We start from the raw sequence: 25,000 nt of genomic DNA on the forward strand, positions 1-25,000 counted from the left end.
TACCCAGGGCAAGGTGTCAGGCTCTACAGCAGGGCCCAGTATTACCCAGGGCCAGGTGTCAGGCTCTATGGCAGGATCCAGTTGGTTATGAATTTAATACTTAAATATCTTCTTTACTTTTGTGTATTGTGAAGAAATACTGTATGCATGGTTATAGAAAGCATGTAGCTGTTTACCAAAATTGTGAAATTCTCTACCCTTGGACCATAGGTTTAGGCTTTAGGGCAATATAGGTATACATTTATTTAGCTCTGCCCTAGAGCTACTCCTGGTGCAGATGAAAGGAATTTCACAATTTGGCAGAGGACTATATGCTTTTCATAGCTATGCACACAATATATTTTTCATAATGCACAGAAGTAAAGAAGACAATTATCAAACATTAAATGCATTTTCATTATGGTCTTCCACTTTTGGACATTGAAAAAACTGAATCTGGAAAGATTAAGGACAATTCATTTTCATTTGATTGAGCTGTCCATTTAGGAGTTGTTGCATGTTACTATGGCGACTGTTAAGGCACATGGGTCTCTTGTTGGGTGGATGTTGAGTCCTTCTGTGCTTTCAAGTGGTGTTACTCCATCACTCTTACATCTCTTTTTCTTAATGAATATAGCCAGCATTGTTTACAACATCATCTGTTTCTTTGCATGGTAGTAAGCTCTCTATTTCTTTCAAGTGACACGCTTAGCATCCTCATTAATCCAGGGCTGATGGAATCTGGTAGATCACATCTTTTATGGTACATTATTGCATCTTTTTGATACTAGATTTTATGTAGTCCCACATCATGGTTATAGAGCTCTGTGATGTATATATTATCTTCTGAAATCTTGATTTCTACTCCAGAACCACTGGCCAAATTTCAACTTCACTTGTCACAAATAATTGTTGTTATAAAGACAGCATAAGAAACTCGCCATAAATCAGACATGAAGGACTGACTTCTTGTCCATCCTGAGAAAAATGACTACTGAAATAACGACTGCTATTATACCAGTGTAATAATTACAGTAGTGATCATTACTGCCAACAGTGGTTAATAGTGATAGCCATCACACTGTATAATGTTATAATAGACAGTTGTCACCATGTTGAAGGCAATGCAGTGTGACGGCTATTGCTATGATTTTTTTCTATTTGCAAGATATTCATTTTTAGAAATAGAGTTGAATGTTACAGTGTAATGTATAATTTGTGCAATATATGATTCTAAATATTAGAAATAGAGTTGTATGTTACAGTGTAATGTATAATTTGTGCTATATATGATTCTAAAGACAACATGCCTTTCGAATATGTTATATATACTCAAATTGCATGCAGTTGAGGGTAACATTGAAAATTTTCAACCCAAGAAAACCAAGGGATGAAAATTTTCAATATTGCAGTCAGCTAAATGCACTATTTGTTTTATTACATTTAATGTCATATATTTTTTTAGGTCAGGTGACCTATTGCAATTGGTTGTCGTCCGTCGTGGTGTGACGTGCGTCATGCATTAACAATTGAACATTTTAAACTTTTTCTTGATAACTACCAGTCCAATTCTGTTCATGTTTGGGATGAAGCATCTTTGGGACAAGGGGGACAGAAATTTTAAATTTCAGGACTCCAGCACCCTTGGGGCCCTAGGGGCGGGGCAAAAACTGCCCAAAATTGACCAATTTTCAAAAATCTTCTCTACAGCTGCACAAGTGGAAGAAAAACTAAATGCCTAGTGATGTAGAGCAGGAAGACCTCTACCAAAATTGTAAATTTCATGATTCCCAGGGTAGGGGTTTTGACCTCAGGGCGGGGCCAAACTTACTATATAGTGTTTATATGTAAAACACTTAGATAGCATCTTCTTTAATGTTATTGATACTAATTTGAAACTAAATGGATATTTAGAAAGAGCAGGTAGTCCTTTACCAACATTGTAAATTTGATGATCCCCAGAGTAGGGGATGTGACCAAACTTAGTATACAGTATATAGTGGGGCCAAACTTAGTATATAGTATTTATGTGTAAGTTTGCTGATACTGTATAAAATCTAAATGCATACTTAGGAATAACAGAAAAGGATGTACAAAAAACTGGTTATTTTACACATCTTGTTTTATACTGTTGCTGAATATTAGAATTTAGCTTAGATATTCAGAACAGGAATTTTTTTTCTAGATTTCATAGCCTTGGGAGTAGTGATACTTTTTCACTAGTACTCAGGTGACCGATAAGGCCTGTGGGCCTCTTGTTAGATATGTATAACAAAGCTCAAAAATCAGCTGTAATGTCCCCCCCCCCCCCCCCCCATGATTGTTGTTAACATGTAACAAGAAAATTCTATCATGGTGAAATTGATTTTAAGTTCAAAGGTTAACTTTCTGTGATAGGTACACAGTTTATGTACCGATATACCTGCCAGGCCACTGGTTATCATTTGTTTCTTTTAATCAATTGCTTTCATTCAGAAATACTACAAACCACATCCATTTCAAATGCTCAAACAATATATTTCTAAAATCTACAGTGAACTGTATGTGCATCAATTTGATGCATGTGATATTTTTAGCTCACCTGAGCCAAAGCTCCTTTGAGCTTTTCTGATAAAAATTTGTCTGTTGTCCATCTATCAGCTGTAAACCTTTCACATTTTTTACTTCTTCTCAAGAACCACTGGGTCATTTTCAGCCACGCTCACCACAAAGCATCCTTGGGTGAAAGGAATTAAAGTTTGTTCAATGGAAGGGTCATGCTCCTTTCCAAGGGAAGATGATTAAGAAAAAGTAAAAATGGGGTGAGATGTTAAAAAATCTCAAGAAGTGGAAAAAGCAAAATATCTTGGGTATTATTGCCTGTATACTGAAGATTCAAGTTTGTTCACACTACATTTATGTATGATCGCCAGGGCAGAACCAGAATAGGAGTTCATAGGTTAACATTGGGGTTACATGTAGGAAAATGCTTTGAAAAGTTTGGGGTTGTTGTTGTTATGAATGAAAGCATTAAGAACTATTTAAAACATTGTTACTATTTTGTCACATTAACAAAAATAATCTTTCTGGGGGTCCAACCTCACTTTATCTCAGTCTCATAATTGCTTGGTTCTGGGTGTTTGTACCGAAGCTGTGAATTTCATGACCCCCTGGGTTCAGGGTTCATTTACCAGGATGGGGTAAGTTGGTCATATATTGGAAATGCATTCTATCATAGAAAATCTTTGCTTCTTAACATCAAGCAGTCAAACTTTGGCATGATTATAATGAGCAGTGAGCCCCATACCAAAACTGCTGAAATTTGTTACCCCTGGGTTCAGGGTTCATGCCCTAGTGTGGAGCTAAGTTGTTCACATATTAAAAAAGTATATCGTAGAAAATCTTTTTTTCTTTACTTCGGACATCAAGGCGGCAAAATGTTTGCATGATTATGATAAGCATTGAGCTTTCTACCAAAACTATTTGCGACCCCTGGGATCAGTGTTCAGGCCCTAGGGTGGAGCTAAGTTGGTCATATATTTAAAATGAATCATATTTTAGAAAATCTTCTTTACTTCTGGACATCAAAAAAGCAAAATGTTTGGATGATTATAACGAACATTGAGCCCTCTACCCTTCAGGTTTCATAGGATTTTATCACGAAACCAACTGAGTTCATATCCCAGTAAACTTTTTAACAGTGTTCCTTATTTTTCAAATGAAAATCCAAACGTGCACAAAACTCCTGGGAGATGTGAATATCACACAAATTTAACCCTTGGCTATACAAGTTAAAGTCCTCTATATAAAATGAGAAGAATTTCCATCTTATTTATACAGCATTATTACTCTGCATGATTTAAAATTCAAAATTCAGTTTTTCTTTTTAATTGTAATTATTTGCTACATTATATTGAATGAGTTTAAAAATTGAATTATAAAGAATAAAAGTAATTTCTTTTTTTTTTATTCCTTGAGCTGAGAGAGGAAGAGATAATGAAGATATATTGATATAAAGCACACCATTCCAAAGAAGGTGATAGGGACTGAATTATGTTCAAGAACTACAAGAGTATACAATTTGTCAGATGGATGTGCAAGCATCCTCATGTATTGTAGATTGAAGTATGTTCATAGCAAAACCCTAAGGCTTTATTGAATGTTTACTGTGCAATCAGGTGAGCAATGTGGCTTATAGGTCTATTGTTTCATTTATAATGAAAATGAACTATCTTTTATTCTAGGCTCAAAGTGACAATGAAGAACAAGATGATGTGCACACAGTTAGCATGGAACCACCTGGTGGTTTTATGGATATGTTTTTTGAACAGGTGAGATATTTAATGACGAAAACTGGCAAACTAAAATTCCTTGAGCATGGTCAAACAACATAACTCAGGGGATGTAATACTGTATGCAGTGTAAATTTGATCCCCCCTTACCCCCATATTTTATTTTTGCCCATTTTGCATGATCATGAATAAGCAAATTTAAAACTGGGCAAATGTGAATTCATATATTACATTAATTTATCCCCCACCCCACCCAAAAATGTTAAATGATGCAACAAAATATTTACTTGTGAGGCCTCTCACAATATGCCTATCATATGATCATTCTGGAATTGATTCTGGAAATTGTTTCTTGAAAATTTGACTAAAGTTTATAGAATGACCTGTTCCAAAATTGTAACTTTCATGATCCCCTGGGTAGGGGTTCTGACCCCAGGGTGGGGCCAAACTTGGTATATAGTGTTAATGTGTAAAACACATAAATAACATCTTCTTTAGTGTTGTTGATACTAGATTGAAACTAAATGGATATATAAAAAGAACAGGTAGTCCTTTACCAAAATTGTAAATTTGCTGATCCCAGGGGTAGGGGTTTTGGTGTCAGGGTGGGGTCAGTTATTAAATGTGTGAACAATAGATGTTTTTAATTTCTTCTTGATAACTATCATTCCAATTCTTTTCAAATTTGGTATGAAGCATCTGTGGGACAAGGGGGACAGAAATTGTAAATTTAAGGATTTCTGCACCCCTGGGGCCTTGGGGGTGGGGCAAAAACTTCCCAAAATTGACCAATTTTAAAAAATCTTCTTCTCTACAACTGCACAAGTGTAAGAAAAACTAAATGCCTAGTGATGTAGAGCAGGAAAGCCTCCACCAAAATTGTAAATTTCATTATCCCCAGGATAGGGGTTTTAACCTCAGGGCGGGGCCAAACTTACTATATAGTGTTTATGTGTAAAACACTTAAATAACATCTTCTTTAATGTTATTGATACTAAATTGAAACTAAATAGATATTTAGAAAGAGCAGGTAGTCCTATACCAAAATTGTAAATTTCATGATTCCCGGGGTAGGGGTTCTGACCCCAGGGTGCGACCAAACTTACTATATACTGTTTATGTGTATAACACTTTAATGACATCTTCTTTAGTGTTATTGATACTTAATTGAAAATCTTTAAAAATCTTCGTCAGTCTTGGATATTCTGCAGACAAACTGCATTTTGATCAGGGGTCTGTGCTTGCCCAACTCTCTGTTTTGTATTGCTTATAGGAGTTATGAGATTGATCACTGTTTGTTATCTTCACCTTTCATTTAATTCATGATAAGTAAGGAGGCCTATACCTAAAATACCTAAAATAGTGGTTCTGGGTCTAGGACAGGGTGTTATGGCTTGCATAGTGAAAGTGCATTGTTTCTTTCAAAATGTTCTTAATTTCTAAATGTCAGACAACTAGATAGAGTGCATAGTAATAATGAAAAAAGAAATCTCTACAGAAATTGTGAAATTCATGTTCAAGTGTGTTCAATCCATGATCTTTTGGGGTATGGCAGAGCCACAATAAGGTTGTCCTATGTTTTAAAGAGGAATATGAAGCTTCAAGCAAAATTCTGAAATACCCTTCTCCTGGGACCTGACCAGTTAAGCTACAGTCTTGACAGAGACTTTTAGTTACATATTGAAGAGTTACTGTAATACATGTCAATTCTAAATGTTGTTTAAATGAGTTACTTTCAGCAGAGTTATTGTCCTTGGACTTTGAAGAATTCATTGAATTTACTGTTTTGCACGATATGTTAGCTTAATATATTAATCCTGATATTGCCAAACAGTAGAAATTGAAGTTAGGTCAAGTGTACATTACTTAATTGTACTAATATGTCTCTGACATTTGTGAAAATTTCAAAAGTGGCACAGCAGAAATTGTATAGTGTGCTGATTCATGAACAAATTCCAGTGAAATTGTAGCCTACTGGTGTAGGCTGTGATGTCAGGAAAATTGATTTTTCAGTCCGTTTTATATTTATGGTTGGTTGGAACACTATCTCCCTAGTCTGCTATTGATTGTAGCAGGCAGATCAATAAATATAAATAATGTATCTTTATTATGTTGCTATTTTCAAAGAACTATCTTTTCTTGTATCAGTTTGACACAACAGCAATCACTGCTTCAATCACAGACTCAAACTAGCCAATTTTTACTGTTCACGAGGACTGCTGCAGTCATAGCTATCCTTTGTATTTGTACAGTTATTTCAGCCCAACTGATTTCAGTGCCAGTGTTTGCAGTAATCAGCATTGCCTATAGTATGTAAACATAACAATATTGACTTCCTCATTGAGCAACCTATATAAACTAAGTTTAGGGTCATTGAAAAAGAGTAAAATCGTGGCTGTGACTTTACTCAATGTGTTATACACAATCCTCCTTGATCAGGATTTTTAGGTCACCTGAGTTACTCAAGTGACCTATTGCTATTGGTCTGCGTCTGTAGTCTTGCGTAATCAGACAGTTGTGCATCATGCATTAGCAATTAAAGATTTTAACTTCTTCATGATAACTACCCTTCCAATTCTTCTCAAATTTGGTATGAAGTATCTTTTGGACAAGGGGGACATAAATTACAGCATAAATTGTAATTTTCAGGATTCCTGCACCCTTGAGGATTTAGGGGTGGGGCAAAAACTGCCATAAATTGACCAATTTTCAAAAATCGTCTTCTCTGCAATTGCATATCTTTAAGAAAAATTAAATGCATAGTCTTGTAGAGCAGGATGGCTTCTATCGAAATTGTATATTTCATAATCCCCAGAGTAGAGGTTCTTACTGCAGGCTGGGGCCAAACTTGGTATATAGTGTTTATGTGTAAAACATTTAAATAACATTTTCTGTAATGCTATTGATACTAAATGATATTTAGAAGGAGCAGGTAACTTTTTACCAAAATTGTAAATTTCATGATCCCAGGGGTAGGGGTTTTTGGTACTAGTGTAGGGGCCAAAATGGTTGTAGTGATTTAAAAATGTTAGTGTTAACAATTGAGAGGATTTTTAATTTCTTCTTGACAATTACCTTTCCAATTTTTTTCAAATTTGGTATGAAACATCTCTGTAATGAGGGGCGCATAAATTGTAAATTTCAGGACTCCTGCACCTCTGGGCCCTCTAGGGCTGGGCAAAAACTGCCAAAAATTGACCAATTTTCAAAAACCTTTTACTACATACAATTGCACATCTGTACGAAAAACTAATTGCATGGTGATATAGATCAGGAAGGCCTCTACCAAAATTGTAAATTTGATGATCCCTTGGGTAGAGATTCTGACTGCTGGGTAGGGCCAAACTTAATATATAGTATTTATGTGTAAAACATTTAAGTAACATCTTCTTTAGTGCTATTGATACTAAATTGAAACTAAATGGATATTTAGAAGGAGAAGGCCGGTAGCCCTTTGTTACACCCCAAATCATCGCCCGTCCCAAATCGTAGCTGGCGACGATTTGGGATGGGCGACGATTTGGGGTTTCTTATCTAACACCCCAAATATGCATATTTAGGAAAAGCAGAAAAGGTGTACCAAAATTGTGAATTTTGCAACCCCAGGGTTTTGACTGTAGGGAGGGTCCAAATTTGTCATACAGTATTTTATCATATCAAATTATATAAAATTCTTCATCAGTATGGACACTTTCGGGTGCATTTATATTCTAAGAATATCATCTTGTTTTATACTGTTGCTGAATATTAGAATTTAGCTTAGATATTCAGAACAGGATCATAGGTCTTGGGGCTATTGATGCTTTTAATTAATGCTTGGGTGACTGATAAGGCCTGTAGGCCTCTTGTTCAAAATGCTCTTTTACTCATCATACTGACTCTGGAAATATAAGTACAATTTATTTTCATTAAAAAAAAAGAGTTTTGATTAATTGAGCTGCCCGTTAAAGAGTTAATGCTTGTTAGCTCACCTGAGCTGAAAGCTCAAGTGAGCTTTTCTGATCACCCGTATTCATCCGTCCGTCCGTCCGTCTGTCCGTCCGTCTGTAAACTTTTCACATTTTCAACTTCTTCTCAACAACCACTGGGCCAATTTCAACCAAAGTTGGCACAAAACATCCTTAGGTAAAGGGAATTCTAAATTGTTAAAATAAAGGGCCAGGCCACCTTCCAAGGGGAGATAATCAAGAAAAGGTAAAAATAGGGTAGGGTCATTAAAAAATCTTCTTCTCAAGAACCACTGGGCCAGAAAAGATGAAATTTATAGATAAGCTTTATTAGGTAGTGCAGATTCTAAATTGTTAAAATCATGGCGCCCAGGGGTCGGATGGGGTCACAATAGGGGATCAAAGTTTTACATACAAATATATAGGGAAAATCTTTAAAAATCTTCTTCTCAAGAACCACTGAGCCAGAAAAGCTGAGATTTATATGAAAGCTTCCTTATATAATGCAGATTCTAAATTGTTAAAATCATGGCCCCCGGGGGTCGGATGGGGCCACAATAGGGGATCAAAGTTTTACATACAAATATATAGGGAAAATCTTTAAAAATCTTCTTCTCAAGAACCACTGAGCCAGAAAAGCTGAGATTTATATGAAAGCTTCCTTATATAATGCAGATTCTAAATTGTTAAAATCATGGCCCCCGGGGGTCGGATGGGGCCACAATAGGGGATCAAAGTTTTACATACAAATATATAGGGGAAATCTTTAAAAATCTTCTCAAGAACCACTGAGCCAGAAAAGCTGATATTTATATGAAAGCTTCCTTATATAATGCAGATTCTAAATTGTTAAAATCATGGCCCCCGGGGGTCGGATGGGTCCACAATAGGGGATCAAAGTTTTACATACAAATGTATAGGGAAAATCTTTAAAAATCTTCTTCTCAAGAACCACTGAGCCAGAAAAGCTGACATTTATATGAAAGCCTCCTTATATAATGCAGATTCTCATTTGTTAAAATCATGGCCCCCGGGGGTCGGATGGGGCCACAATAGGGGATCAAAGTTTTACATACAAATATATAGGAAAAATCTTTAAAAATCTTCTTCTCAAGAACCACTGAGCCAGAAAAGCTGACATTTATATGAAAGCTTCCTGATATAGTACATATTCTAAATTGTTAAAATCATGGCCCCCGGGGGTCGGATGGGGCCACAATAGGGGATCAAAGTTTTACATACAAATATATAGGGAAAATCTTTAAAAATCTTCTTCTCAAGAACCATTGGGCCAAAGAAGTTCACATTTACATGAAAGCTTTCTGACATAGTGTAGATTCAAGTTTGCAAAAACCATGGCCTCCAGGGGTAGGTTTGGGGCCATGATAGGGACTACGGTTTTACATGCAAATAGATATGGAAAATCTTTTGATATGGACCAAGGTGACTCAGGTGAGCGATGTGGCCCATGGGCCTCTTGTTACTCAGGTGATTGTTAAGGCCCATGGTCCACAAGTGCAGGTTAGTTATTTTTACATGGGTAAATATGTGGTCCACAGACCACATTTTGTTATAGTTTGTAGTCAGAGGAGCCATGTTGTAGGTGGCAACTTTTCTAGGTCATTTTGGAGAATATTCAGTCTTTATTCATCTCCAAGACGTAGATTTTACGGTATATGAAAAATACAGTTGAACTTTCATATCTCAAACATCGATATCTTGAAACCATAGATATGTCAAAATAAGGTGGAAGTCCCAACTAAATTTAACCAGGGTTGTCACTTACGCAAGAATCTGCGTCCTAGATGCAGAAAATTCATTTGGGACGCAAGTTTGTCTGATATGGCAAGTGACACTGATGCGTCACGGAACCCGAGTAAAAATCATAATTTTAGTTAGAAGTCCTGATATTGTGTATTGATTAAAACTCGTAGTAGGAAAAAATCTAGGTAAAATGTTACACTCTAGTGAACCGAGATAACAGTGGCCCAATCCGACTTGTGTGTTTCGCGTCTGTCAATTAGGTGTGAATTAGAATATTATACTAAAAAGATAATTAGATAAGATGCAAAATGAAAAACATTTTGCCACTGGCAGTTATTTTATTTCTTATTTATTTATTTTTTACAAATTTTTACAATTTTTGAATTTTGACCATTTCATTTCTGACAATTTCTTTTTAAAATATATTTCTCTGATATATCTTTTTTCTAAATTTATTGACATATTCTCTGAAGATTTTATCCGTAGATTTAAGAAATATTAACAGATAGCGTTTTCTCAATTTTCACAAATATATTTTTTTCTAACAAATTAGAACGTTTATATCTGAATCTTTTAGGCATGGTTTATTCATATAATGCATGAAATCACAGCAAAATTTGGACTTAAGAATCTCTTATTTGCAAATAAAACACCTTTTTTATCATTCTGGGAAAAATCACAAAAAATTCATATAAAATAATTGAGAGCTTGTATCACTCTTTCGATGGTGAAATCATACTTCATAAGAGGTGTTTTAATGAGTCATTAAATAAAATTTTAGTGTAATGAGCTACCTATAAATTCAGTTCTTTGAATAATTTGCAACAGAAAAATTTGTTCAAGGCAATTTATGTCAGAATTGGTTTTTAAAAAAAAGAAAAGAAAAAAAAAGGCGTGAATAGAATTTTCATGTGTGTTAACTACGATATGTGTAGTTCTTTGAATAATTTGCAACAGAAAAATTTGTTCAAGGCAATTGATGTCAGAATTGGTTTTAAAAAAAAAGAAAAGAAAAAAAAAGGCGTGAATAGACTTTTCCTGTGTGTTAACTACGATATGTGTAAGTCAGAAATGTAGATGTAAATTGTGATGAATCACATGTACCAGATTACTGGAAAAAATAGGACACCAAAAAAACCCCCAAAAACTCACATCTCTGATGCTTGTCACTTGATAAAGGCTGTTAAGATCCTCCTTTTTTTCCCACCTGCATGTTCCTTTTCTGGGGGAAAGTCAAATATTGTGAGAATGACTTCAGACCTTGAATCAAATTTTTTGTATCTACACTTTCTGCCATCCAGGGATTGATTGTAAACTGATAGTCAGTAAAATGTTTAGAATGCAACAAACACATTGTGACTTTAAAACAATCTCGCCAAAGATTCTTTACCTATGATATATTCGTCATAATTTCAGATCCCTAGGGAAAAGGTACATAGAAACATATTACAATTAAATGGGCACACGAGGACAATTTACCTCAATCCATGACTTCCATGGACACAAAATTAATTTTACACAAACTACCATTTCCTTTGGCCTTTAAGATGTTAAATCTATGTGTGTTTTTATATTTTTTCAGGTGGAAGAGATTCGTGGGATGATAGACAAAATAGCTTACAATGTGGATGAAGTGAAGAAAAAACACAGTGCTATCCTTGCAGCTCCTCAACCTGATGACAGTAAGAGATCCTTTCCAGTTGAACAATTTTGTAGGTCACCTGAGTCACTCAGGTGACCTGACTCAGGTGACCTATTGCTATTGGTCTGTATCCTTCGTTGTGCATTATCATTTGAACATTTTTGACTTTTCCTTGATAACTACCCTTCCTATTCTTTTCAAATTTGGTATAAAATATCTCTGGGAAGAGGGGCATATATTGTAAATTTCAGGGCTATTGTGCTCCCAAGGCCTTAAGGATGGGGCAAAAACTGTTAAGAATTGACCATTTTTCAAAAAACTTCTTCTCTACAACTGCACTATATATAATATATGAAAAATTAATTGCATAGTCATGTAGAGAGGAAGGCCTCTACCAAAATTGTTAATTTCATGATCCACAGAATGGTGGAAAATGTGGCATCTACATGTAATACTGTTTATGTATAAAACATTTAAATTACATCTTTGATACTATCGATATTAAATTTAATCTTCATTGATATTTAGAAGGAGCAAGTAGCCCTTTACCAAAAATTTTAATTTTATGATCCCAGGGGTAAGGGTTTTGGTACCAGTGTGGGTCCAAAATGGTCTTGGTAATTAAATATTGAACATTGTCAACTTCTTCTTGATAACTACCCTTCCAATTTTTTTTTCAAATCTTTGGGACAAGGGGGAAATTGTGAATTTCGGGACTTGTGCACTCCTGGAGATTTAGCAGAGGTCAAGGTTGTAGTATCACTTAGTAGGAAATCCTTGTAGGCAGGATACAGACCGAACCGTTGGGGCTAGGAGCGTCAAACTTGGTACACACACACCTTATGCCAAGTGAAAGATTCCTATCGTTTCTCTTTTTTATACCCCAAAGATGTTTCATACCAAATTTGAAAAGAATTGGAAGGGTACTTATCAAGAAGTTAGAAATATTCTATTGTTATCGTACTGTGGACGGCAACAGATACTGACCAATTGCAATAGGTCATCTGATTTAAAACAGGTGACCTAAAAACTAAATACATATTAAGGAAAAACAGAAAGGGATGTGCCAACATTTAGAATTTCACAACCCCAGCATGGTTCTGACTCTTGGGTGGGTCCAAAATACATGTAGTCATATAGTGGTAATATAACATTTATTATGTAAAGCCTTTCATCAGTATAGGCACTTTCGTGGGCATTAGTGTTTTTAGAACACATCTTATTTCATTCTGCTGAATATTAGAAAGTAACTGACATTTAAAATAAAAATTGATTTGTTTGATGTACTCCGACCGACCTGTCAAATTTGTCCCAACCCGATTATTTTTTCAGCACTTCAAAAAGTTAAAATTTTTTTGTTTGTTCTGTGGAAAATAGACATTTTCCGTCGGTATTAGTTTTAAAGTTTAGGTCACTTTATTAGGCCTAGTTGTTTTTTTTTATATTCAAAATGTCCTTTGGGTGGCTCAAAATAAAAGTGTGAAATATTATCGGCTCTACTTTCACTTTGATACTGAGCCAATGTGTTTTAAGCCAGGCGTAGGGACTTTTCAAACATTTTCTATATGAGCAATCAAATATACTGCATCACTGCTCCAAAGTACCACTTTACCTACGAACAAGATTGAGCAAGAAGCTATGACTCCCCATCAAGGGCTGATCATGTGTGTGTACAAACGTTTGAAAGCCATGTTACTAATATTTAAAATCGCGTGATTTACGATATTTTGGGATAGCGCACCAAAATTGAATGAAGAAAATATGGCGGACCATGAGTCTGTGTTCAAATCGATGATTTATATTTCTGAAAAAGCATGCATATTATTTTGATATGGGATTATTTAGGGGCGAGATCAAAAGTTCAATGTCTGACGAAAAACTAAATTCACATAGTTTTCACCAAGATCCCCCACCCCCCTTTAAAAGTAAATATGTTGAAAGTAATTGATTAACAAGTAAAAACATACGATCATAAATAACGCTCTGTATACCTTTTCTACTGTTTATTCACAAATGATAGTGTACATCAAAACTATGAGATGTTCATTGAAATGTAATGTTATGCGGGTTTTAACACCCACTTAGCTTTTCTGAACGCCTGTTGTTCATCGTGTGTTCGTCTGTCTGTAAACTTTAAAGGACACATGACACAAAAAATTATTTGTCTCTAATCATTGTCTTTATAATCCTTAAGTCAGATTCTCACATTGAATCTGTTAAACAAGCATCTGATAACAAGGCACAGCTGGAAATAGTAATCTGTAAACACCAGCCAAAGCAGTTCTGCGAGCAATGCCGACAGTTAATGAGATAAGAGTCACGTGTGTGTTATATACGTCAGAGGTGAGCTTCTTGCAAATTCTCACCGTAACGTATTCAATACAATGGCTGAAGACTTATCAGAACTCTGATTTATTTAAGATATACCAAATTCAATTGCAGTAAAATATTATTGGAAATCCTGTAATAAACTTAAACTTTGATATTCACATTTGCAGCAGATTTAGGTTGTTGATCCTCCTTCCCCCCCAAGCTCTAAATTGCTAAACATATATAAATATGTACCAGTATGTATATCATGTATATATTGAAAAAAAAATCAACAAAAATTCCGTATATGTCTAATGAATTGACATCATGGCATTCTGAACCCCTTATCTATAAAAATGTATGTCACATATAAATAATGTAAGAAACCTACCATAAAACGAATGTAGGAAAAAAAGTCACGGATGAAAAATCACAGGAAAATAAGTCACAGGAAAAAAAGTCACAATATATATTTTGTATAAAAATCATAGATGTATGAAAAAAAGTCACAATATATATTATATTATATGTATAGGGGAAAATTCATAGTATATATTTTGATAGAAAAGGGTCACATATACAAAGGGGGAGAAAGTCACAGTATATATATTTTGAAAGAAAACTATATATATATACCTTGGGTAGGCCACTCAGCATCGGGTACAGCATCATCTTTTAACTGAGCACGAGCATTAGGATAACCTAATTCAGCTAACCGTGGTGGATAACGAGAATACTGATCTGGCGTAAAGTGTTTCACATATTTTACTGTATTTGGTTAATGTAAGGTCTCTTCTATGACAGTAATGTACCCATGCTTTTTGAAGACCTGCATCTTTGGGGAAGCGAAAAAATGACACATTTTTGTCCACTTTTGAAGAGGTTGAACAATTATAAACAGCTCAATACGGCATCCTTACAAACTATATGAACAAAGAAATATGAGTGTGCATGTTCTTTGTTTATGACAGCATTTAACCCATTACTGGTAATATTAGGGAAACTGTTTGTCTTTGATCAGTGATAAGAAAGATTTATAGTATCTCTTCTGTAGAAGCATATAGCATCTCTGTGCTGTAGCTCATCTCTGACGTCACCCCGACTGTTTCCGATCTCTGGGGTTTAGAATATGCATATTGAGGTCAGGCTGCTTATCAGTACAGTGTTACAGCTTTAGCTGTGAAACGGATGCGTGTTTAACAGATTCAGTGTGAGAATCTGACTTAAGGATTATAAAGACAATGATTGCAGATAAATAATTTTTTGTGTCATGTGTCCTTTAAATATTTTCAACTTCTTCTCCAGGACCACTGGGCCAATTTCAACCAAACTTGACCAAAAGCATCCTTGGGTGAAGGGCTTTCAAGTTTATTCAAATGAAGGGCCATGTTCCTTTCAAAGGGGAGATAATCACAAAAATGCAAAAATAGGGTGGGGTCATTTAAAAATCTTCTCAAGAACCACTGGGCCAGAAAAGCTGAAATTTACATGAAAGCTTCCTGACATAGTGCAGATTCAAGTTTGTTAAAAATCATTGTCCCTGGGGGTTGGATGGGTCACAATAGGGGATCAAAGTTTTACATACAAATATATAGGGAAAATCTTGAAAAATCTTCTTCTGAAGAACCACTGAGCCAGAAAAGCTGATATCTACATGAAAGCTTCCTGAGATAGTGCAGATTTCAGTTTGTTAAAATCATGGCCCCCGAGGGTAGGTTGGGGCCACAAGGGGGGATCAAAGTTTTGCATATAGATATATAGGGAAACTCTTTAAAAATCTTCTTCTCAAAAACTACTGGGCCAAGAAAATGGAAATTTACACGAAAGCTTCCTAACATAGTGCAGATTGAAGTTTGTTAAAATCATGGCACCCGAGGATAGGATGGGGCCACAATATGGGATCAAAGTTTTACATACAAATATATAGGGAAAATCTTTAAAAATCTTCTTCTCAAAAACTACTGGGCCAAGAAAGTGGAAATTTACACAAAAACTTCCTGACATAGTGCAGATTCAAGTTTATTAAAATCATGGCCCATGGGGGTAAGATGAGGCGACAATAGGGGATCAAAGTTTTACATACAAATATATATGGAAAATCATTAAAAATCTTCTGAAAAATCACTGGGCCAGACAAGTTTACATTCACATGAAAGCTTCCTGACCTAGTCCAGATTCAATTTTGAAAAAATTTTGGCCCCCGGGAGTAGGTTGGGACCACAAGAGGGATAAAAGTTTTACATGCGAATATATAGGAAAAATCTTTTAATATGAGCCAAGGTGACTCAGGTGAGCGATGTGGCCCATGGGCCTCTTGTTCTTGTGCCGTCATCGTGCAATTCACTTGCATATTAATGGATCACATTAAAGTGTTTAAGTCATTATGATTATAAATGTCAAACCACAAAGCATTTCTGGATATTTTTAATAGGAAAATCAATCAGTGGTAATAAGAAGAGGTGTTAATTTATTAACTATTATTTATTAGAGGTCTTCATCAATGACGAATACAAAACGTCCTGAGAAGATTTCAGGAGACATTGCAAGATTTACTCGTATTATATACAATACGAGACTTTTGAGATACGGATCCACTCTGAACTTTATCGCACTTTGTACATAATTTGTAGGGCATGTCACTTCCGGATTACAATAACAACTAAGTAAACAAGCATGGAATACTTCAATTGCTATCAAATTACTGTATCAAAATGCTATTTTTCAAAGAAAGGAATCACTACAACCATTTATAGGAAAATGCATTTGATTAAATTATGTGTGTTGGCGAGGAAAACAAATCTAGGGAATATTATCTTGAGGATATCGGTAAAACTTCACGCCTTCCTTCCTAGGATGCGCGTCTAAATGCGCCTTTTTCCTTCCATCTAAATTACACCCAGGTACTACCCGGTAAGCACCAATAGTGACTTGGATCGTCATCGTGGGACTGCGCATGGCTCTTTACGGGCCGTCTGCTAGCGAAACATCAGTTGTATCAATGTCAACTTTGCCATACAATTGCTTACTATCACGTGACCGCGGTGTATAAATGTCACGTCTAATCGGTCGTTCCGGCACATCCCGAAAGTTCCATATTGTACAAAATGAATGCTCTATAAACTCTAATCTGTCTGGCAGCGTTATGTGTTTAATGAAAACATCAGAAAATTTGTAAATCTGATTTTCATAACACCATTCCAAAAAAAAATATTGACCAACCCACCTAGAAAAAAGATTTTTAATGATGGCCTGAGATATGCAGAAGAGGAAAATTATTATATATTTTGCAGCCCTTGGGGCAAGTGATAATTTTAACTAATACTCAGGTGACTGAAAGGGCCTGTGGGCCTCTTGTTTTATAAAATCATTATTACCTTTACATTATCCATATATTACTCTCACAGCTAATGATGATCAATGTAGCATCATAGTAATTTTCATATAATGATAGTCAGGGCACTGATCAGAGGCGTCACATTACAGTAGTAGTTGTCCTTGCTTTACCAACAGGACATGTTGCATTGTGAGGTTGGGGGTTGTTTCACCAATTTTTCTTAAGAGAAAATTAGAATCAAATAGATTTGTATAGTTGTTTTATAAAGATTGATATGTATTGCACGTACCCTGCACAAAAATATATTATGATGATGATATGCACTTTTAGTAGTGACAGCGTACAAAGTTCAATGTCATCTACATAAATAGATAGATAAGTGAGTCATCAAATTGACCAGTGCCATGTGTTACCTGTGTACAGCTTACCTAACTTCCATTTGCAATATTTCATGAAGTGATAAAGTTGATTATTAGTATCTCAAATTTGATACTTTGTTACATGGCCTCTTGACCAAATTACTTGAAGATGTTTGGAATGGGGGCAGATATACAATGGATGTAGTATATTGCTGTTTTCACAAAAAGTTGAAATTTAAATAAAAGTTTCCTGACTGAGTAGATTCAAGTTTGTTAAAATCATGCTCCCTCTCCTTCGGATAGGAGGGGGCCACAATCAGGACTTAGATATGGATACATAGGAAAAATCTTTTAAAATCTTCTCGAGAACCAGTTTTCCAGAAAAGATTAAATTTACATGAAAGCTTCCTGACATAGTGCAAATTCAAGTTTGTTCAAATCATGGCCCATGGGGCCGTCAAAATTTTACATTCAAATATGATTAGATACATTAATATGCAAGCGTCCTTGGGTGGTGCAGATTCAAGTCTCTTCAAATTTTGGCCCTCTGAAGTAGGGCGGGGTCACAGTAGGGGATCAAAGTTTTGCTTGGGAATAATAGGGAAACATCTCTAAAAATCTTCATCTCAACAAGAGCAAGGCCATGACTAGTCATATTGATATGCAATTATCTTCAGGTAGTTCAAATTCAAATTTGTTCAATTCAGTGGCCCGGGGGGTGGGTGGTGGGGACACACAATAGGAGATGAAAGTTTTATATGGGAATATACAGGAAATGTAGCAGGGCCACACTAAATCTTATCCAAATGCAAATGTTCCAAGTTGTGTGGATTCAAAAATTGGAATGTATTGACACACTCAAAGCCAATTTTCAGGGGAATAAAAAATATATCAATGATTAAATCATGGTGTTTTATAAGGGTACTGTGTTTTCATGAACCTTGCTAATTAGGTAAATTATTTTCAGAAACAAAGGAAGAATTGGAGGAGTTGATGACAGACATCAAGAAAACTGCAAATAAAGTCAGGGCCAGATTAAAAGGTAGTTTTCATCATCTCATTGTAAATATTTCCACTGCAAACAAACTTGTGAAGTATATTGGAATCACCATGTCTGTCTATACATTCATCCATAATATGCACTATTAGGTCACCTGAGTGACTCAAATGACCTAATGCCATCTGCTTTTGTCCGTTTTCATGGTCATTAACTTTTCAGTATTTTTAGCTGAACGGATTGAAGATCTTTACTTGGCAATAAAGTTAATTTGTACGTAAAGTCAGTCGACAGATTATTAACAGTTGTACAAAGAATAATGTGTTTACTTTCACTCTAGATTTACTAACCAGATGGGCTAATGCAGCATTGATTTTTGCTTGCCCGACCTAAAAACGGTAGCCCTGGGAGTCGGACGATGGTAATTGCAAACCCCTGTTTGTGGAATTTATGGACCTTTTACTAGGTGTTTCAGGCTCCAAAGTGGGATGACATAGAAAAAATGCAGTAATTTAAATTTGTAAAAAATCCTCTTTAGTCTTGAATATCAAGAACAAGAATTGGGTTTGTAGTGATAACAAAAATTTTGAAATTCATAACCCCAGGGTCAAGGGTTATGGTCCCAAAACATTTAAATCGCCATCTTGTGATGTGATGTCATACAGAGTATAAGCTTTAGTGTATTGAGCTACCTTAAGTCCTGAAAAAGAATAGAAAGTTGTAGAAACTCCTCAGCTCTTGTAAAATGGAAAACTGGGATTTTGTTATGCAATATGTCATGTCAAATCATTGTGTAAGTCTTAGTAGGGATATCCACAGAAATCTCAAAACAATATGCTGTGTCAAGTTTAAGGATGTGATATTTTTTCCAGATATTGAACAAAATATTGAAAAGGAAGAACATTCAAATAAAACTTCAGCAGATTTAAGGATACGCAAAACACAAGTGAGTAACAAAATTCAATCCGGAGTTTGGGATATTTCCTTTTCTTTTGGTCACCCTGTTATGCAGTGGCATTTTTGGAGACTCAATTGAAAATTATCTGCTTTTGATATTGAGTACATGCACATGAAGAAGTTTAGTTTGTGCCCTAAATTTTGTCAAAAATAAGGTAGTGCATGTAAGGAATGTTTTCAAGTATGTGTGTTCTTTGGGATTGATTATAATTCCAAGTTGAATTTTGAAAATAGATTCACTGGAAGTTGTGTATATGTATGTTGTGGTACATTTAGCTATATTTGATGGAGAAAGTTCATAGACTTTGTCATTTTTGTAGTACAGTGCTCCTCTTGCTTTCAAATTTGATTTCATGCTTATATTATGATATGCAGATTTTTGGCAAGGAATGCTGATATTTAAGGAATGAAGCTAATTTTTAAAGTTCTTCATCCTCCAACAGAAAGTTTGGGAAATTGTGACATCATACAAAACAAGTCTTCAAATGCCAAAATATGCAATAATTTGCATTTGTATATCTTTTAAAGAATTTTAGATTTGATCAACATTTACCATTGCATGCAACAATATAGCGCAGTAAAATAAAAGCAACAATATAGCACTAAAATAAAAGCAACAATATAGCACAGTAAAATAAAAGCAACAATATAGCACAGTAAAATAAAAACAACAATATAGCACAGTAAAATAAAAGCAACAATATAACACAGTAAAATAAAAACAACAATATAGCACAGTAAAATAAAAACAACAATATAGCACAGTAAAATAAAAACAACAATATAACACAGTAAAATAAAAACAACAATATAGTACAGTAAAATAAAAGCAACAATATAGCACAGTAAAATAAAAACAACAATATAGCACAGTAAAATAAAAGCAACAATATAACACAGTAAAATAAAAGCGACTGATCATGATCTACAGGTCAATGTGATGCCAGCTGGTAAAATGTGATGCATTTTATGCTTTGAGAGGTAGATAAGCAATTTTGCCCCAGTATTAAAGAAATGTATTTTAAAATGAAACAATACAAAATTTGCAAATACTGGATATACCGTTATTTCCAAATTTACCATTGTTTTACTTCATTATCTGAATATTTAATAGAGATTGTGTTGAATTTTTACCATATTGTTTTGCGTATAAGTACGTTTTGTTAGGCAATAAGAAAAATATTTTACTTTAATTTCAAGATGCTATCTTTTTATGTGTAGTAGTAATCTGGGCCCTGTTTTACAAAAGAACTTACGACTAAGACTAAAAATGTTGCGTAGTTCTAAAACTCGTCAACTTAGTTAATTTTGTAAGATTATAATTGTATAAAATTACATAACTAGAATCTTCTTATTCACATTAAAACCACCATTTAATCAATGTAAATTCTGGTAACCGGACCCAAAAATAAGCCAGGAAAATCCCTGCAAAAGAATATATAGGAGTTTTTTATTTTAAAAAAAAAAAATCAAAAACACACAGTTTTGATAGAAGTAGTTGTGCAAGCAGCTTCATGTAATGTAGATTCCATTTGTTCACACTATGATCCCTGAGGTCAAGGCTGCATGCTTTACCAAAGGTTTGAATTCAATATCTAGGAAAATTAAGGTTTGTACTTCAATTAAACACCCTCTCTCTCCTCTCCCTCTCCTTCTCCCTCTCCTCTCTCTCCTCTCTCTCTCTCTGTCTGAAATTCTAGAAGAGTAGAGATACAGTCTACACTAAGATTTCAGGTTGCACTAATTGAATTTTGTATATTTTTGTAGCATGCAACACTGTCCCGTAAATTTGTGGAGGTCATGAATGACTACAATGCTTGTCAGATAGACTACAGGGAGAGGTGTAAAGGCCGCATTCAAAGGCAACTGGAGATCAGTAAGGTTTTCTTTCTTTAAGCAACTGTTACACATCTATTTCATTGTGTAATTCATTGTGGTAAAGGACCTCCCCACTTTAGCTGTAACTTTTGGTCCCTTTTTACCATCCCTCTTTTCAAAGAAAAATTGATTTATCTATTATAATACTTTTTGGTAAATATTAAACACTGACATATCTCCAGTAAGTGTACAGTCCTTATACCCTGGGATATTGGAAGATAAGGGTAGAAAACAAAGTTTTAAATGGTCACCGTTAGCTTGAAAACTACAGAATTACCAAGATCAATATGAAGTAAATGAGATAGAAAGAAAACGTATAGTTTTTGCAGATTTTTATTGTATTTATTTTTATGGATTTCATCACCAGCACATGATTCCGCAGGCTTGCCTTTTGGATACAATTTTCTTTATTACCAAAAAGACTTGTAATAGAAAAGAGAAATCTGGACAACCTTGTGCTAGATATAACAAAGGCTTTTAAAATTGGTCATTCGATGAATATCAATAGAGATTTAACAAACACAGACTAACCCAATTTCAAAAGACGGCATAGGTTTTAATGTTAATGAACTTTTCAGTAAAATAAAATGCCAAATCTTTAAGGTATTAATGAACATCTTGGGGCATTGTAAATTGTATAATTCAAACTGGTGTATCATTGGGGGTCGTGTGTCACAGGTAAAGCGGGGAGGTCCTTTTGGAAGAGTATACAATTTTGTTGTTTGTCGTTTTACATCCCATTCGAGAATTTTTCATTCATGTAGAAATGCCACCAGCTTTGGGAAAACAGACTTGTAAAGGATTTTTGTGATGATACCCAAGCCTACAGTAAAATTTTAAAATGATGTCCAAAATATTTCAGAGTAATAATGAATCCTCTGCATCAAAATACAAGTATAACATTGTTTTATACAGTGAACCAACATAGGTTACTTGACCCTGGAAAAACACATGGTTCATTTAAATGTATTTTGGGAATTTTAGGCCATACCAAATCATAATTGAGTTTGTTGGATTCACTGCATCTATTTTAAAGATATCAGAATTATAAATCAGAAATAATATTTGTAAATAATATCTTGGCTGCCCACATCTCAAAAAACAACTTAAATATGAGAATAAATTTTAATTACAATTTCGAATTATATCTAAAATTTTAGCAGATTTATTCATAGCCAAATCTAAAATTAAAATATTTGAATGATATTGATGGTGGGGGGGGGGGGGGGGGGGGGGGGGGGGACCAACATGTGGTATGGTTGTAGGTTAACAATGACAAAATGCAGCAGACTTGTTCCATAAAATCAAAGACATAAATGAAATTCACGCAGGGCTCAAGCTGCACAATCTTTTTTTTAAGAGTGATGTAAGAAAAGCATCAAGTGGGGAGAATTTCCTTTTTGAAATAGGTAAAATTTACTTCAAAAACTTTGTGTCTTCGTGTTGTCTCTGGTGATTCAGTGCAGCTCATGCATGGGGCTTGGGAACACAAATATTGCTTCGTTGCACAGACCTGGTCAGCAAGGAGTGATAGCATCAAAATAATTAGTCTTGCAGTGAAATTGTCAATATAAATTGTTTTATTGAAATCAATTCAATTAGTTGTTTGAAATCAAGATGAAAAAATACCAAAGTTGGAAAAAATACCAAAGCTGCCAGGATTTTGATATCATGATGATGTTCCAATTGCTGGGTGTAGAAAAATCCTATTATGTGCACAAAGATTAACAATTCTGTGGTTGATATGAACTGGAAAATTTTTTGGACACATTTCTTCATTTTTGATATATATTTCAATTTTTTAAAATTTGTTAACTTTAAAAGTAATGGATGGACATTATGTTTAGGATCATAGATAATAATGATTTTACAAAACAGTGTGTATTTGTAATCATGTTAGAAGTACAAAAAGTGATTAACAGAAATTTGAATTTTAGTGCCATCAGACAAGATAATTAACAAAACTAGTACTAATTGGGAACAGTTACAGATGTTCCTCAAATGTCCTCCTTCTCCCTAATGATGACACTTGTTAAGTAATTCAACTGAATTGTACAATATGAATCTTCCTTTTATAATATATATATATATATATATATATATATATATGTGTGTGTGTGTGTGTGTGTGTGTGTGTGTGTGTGAATGTGTGACCTATTTGAAAATGTTTATCAGATCATTGAATGCCTGCATTGGCTATACTGTGGGTTGACTGATCCCTACATTAGCTGTACTGTGGGTTGACTGATCCCTACATTAGCTGTACTGTGGGTTGACTGATCCTATTATTAGCTTTACTGTGGGTTGACTGATCCCATTATTAGCTGTACTGTGGGTTGACTGATCCTATTATTAGCTGTACTGTGGGTTGACTGATCCCATTATTAGCTGTACTGTGGGTTGACTGATCCTATTATTAGCTGTACTGTGGGTTGACTGATCCCATTATTAGCTGTACTGTGGGTTGACTGATCCTATTATTAGCTGTACTGTGGGTTGACTGATCCCATTATTAGCTGTACTGTGGGTTGACTGATCCTATTATTAGCTGTACTGTGGGTTGACTGATCCCATTATTAGCTGTACTGTGGGTTGACTGATCCTATTATTAGCTGTACTGTGGGTTGTTCGATGCCTGCATTGGCCACACAATATCTGTATTAAGGTTAGGCTAGGTAGGTTGATTGGTAATCAAAGTGATTTGTTCTTATACTCGTGCTCATATCATTAGTTATTGCATTCAAATGATGTACAAGCTATTACTGACACAGAAAAGGTTTAGATGAAAGGAAAACTAGATATCAGAACCCCTGGTTTTACTTTAAAGGACAACAACATACAAAATGATTTATCAGGATTTTCATTTATTTTTTTTGAGAAAAATCATCTTGTACTTTAAAGGGACTGGTTCACGATTTTTGAGAAAAATATTTTTCTTTTTTGATTTTAAACATTAAAAATATAATTCATTTAATGTTGACAGCCAAAATTTTGACTTTCTGAATGCAATAATAAAAGCAATATTTTAGCCTTAAATCTGTGTTATGTAAACAAAGACTCAAGTCTTTTAATGTATACAAACAAACCAGTGAAACAATAGTTTTGTAATATAAAGCATCTTAATTCTGCAGTCACAATTTAACTTTTAGATGACACATTTTACTCAAAGAATAGTTGAAATGTGAAAGATATGATCAACTTTGATCAAAATCCATTTCTTTTGAAAATTTCGTAAACAATAACATGCCACAATCTTTGTTTACAAAACATATAATAAACTCCCTAAAATGAGCTTCTGTGATAATGTATAACCATAATTTTTATGTGAAATCTTTTAAACATATTAGACAGTAGATTTTGATCATTAAAAGTGAAAAACAAAATTTGGGGGAAAATCGTGAATCAGTCCCTTTAAAGGGGCATAGACACGATTGAGGTGAAAATTTTATTTTTCCAATTATGTTGTTTACAATACTTAATTAAAGTATTTCTAATGGCCAACCAAAATTTGATATCAGTTTTTGAGTTACAAGTGATATACAGTACTTTGTTATGTAAACAA

General features: G+C 34.6%; 1 protein-coding gene across 1 annotated transcript in view; it reads left to right on the forward strand.

Annotated features, from left to right (window-relative positions):
* Window positions 1-25,000, forward strand: part of LOC125650388 (syntaxin-like) — a 47,447-nt gene that overhangs the window by 7,027 nt on the left and 15,420 nt on the right. Inside the window, exons 2-6 of the mRNA XM_048878658.2 lie at window positions 4,203-4,289; window positions 11,544-11,643; window positions 18,574-18,648; window positions 19,476-19,549; window positions 21,328-21,436. Of these exons, the coding sequence (XP_048734615.1) occupies window positions 4,203-4,289; window positions 11,544-11,643; window positions 18,574-18,648; window positions 19,476-19,549; window positions 21,328-21,436 (445 nt within the window). The remainder of the gene's footprint in view (window positions 1-4,202; window positions 4,290-11,543; window positions 11,644-18,573; window positions 18,649-19,475; window positions 19,550-21,327; window positions 21,437-25,000) is intronic.

The sequence above is a fragment of the Ostrea edulis genome, chromosome 1 (assembly GCF_947568905.1).
Source record: "Ostrea edulis chromosome 1, xbOstEdul1.1, whole genome shotgun sequence".
Lineage (NCBI taxonomy): Eukaryota > Metazoa > Mollusca > Bivalvia > Ostreida > Ostreidae > Ostrea > Ostrea edulis.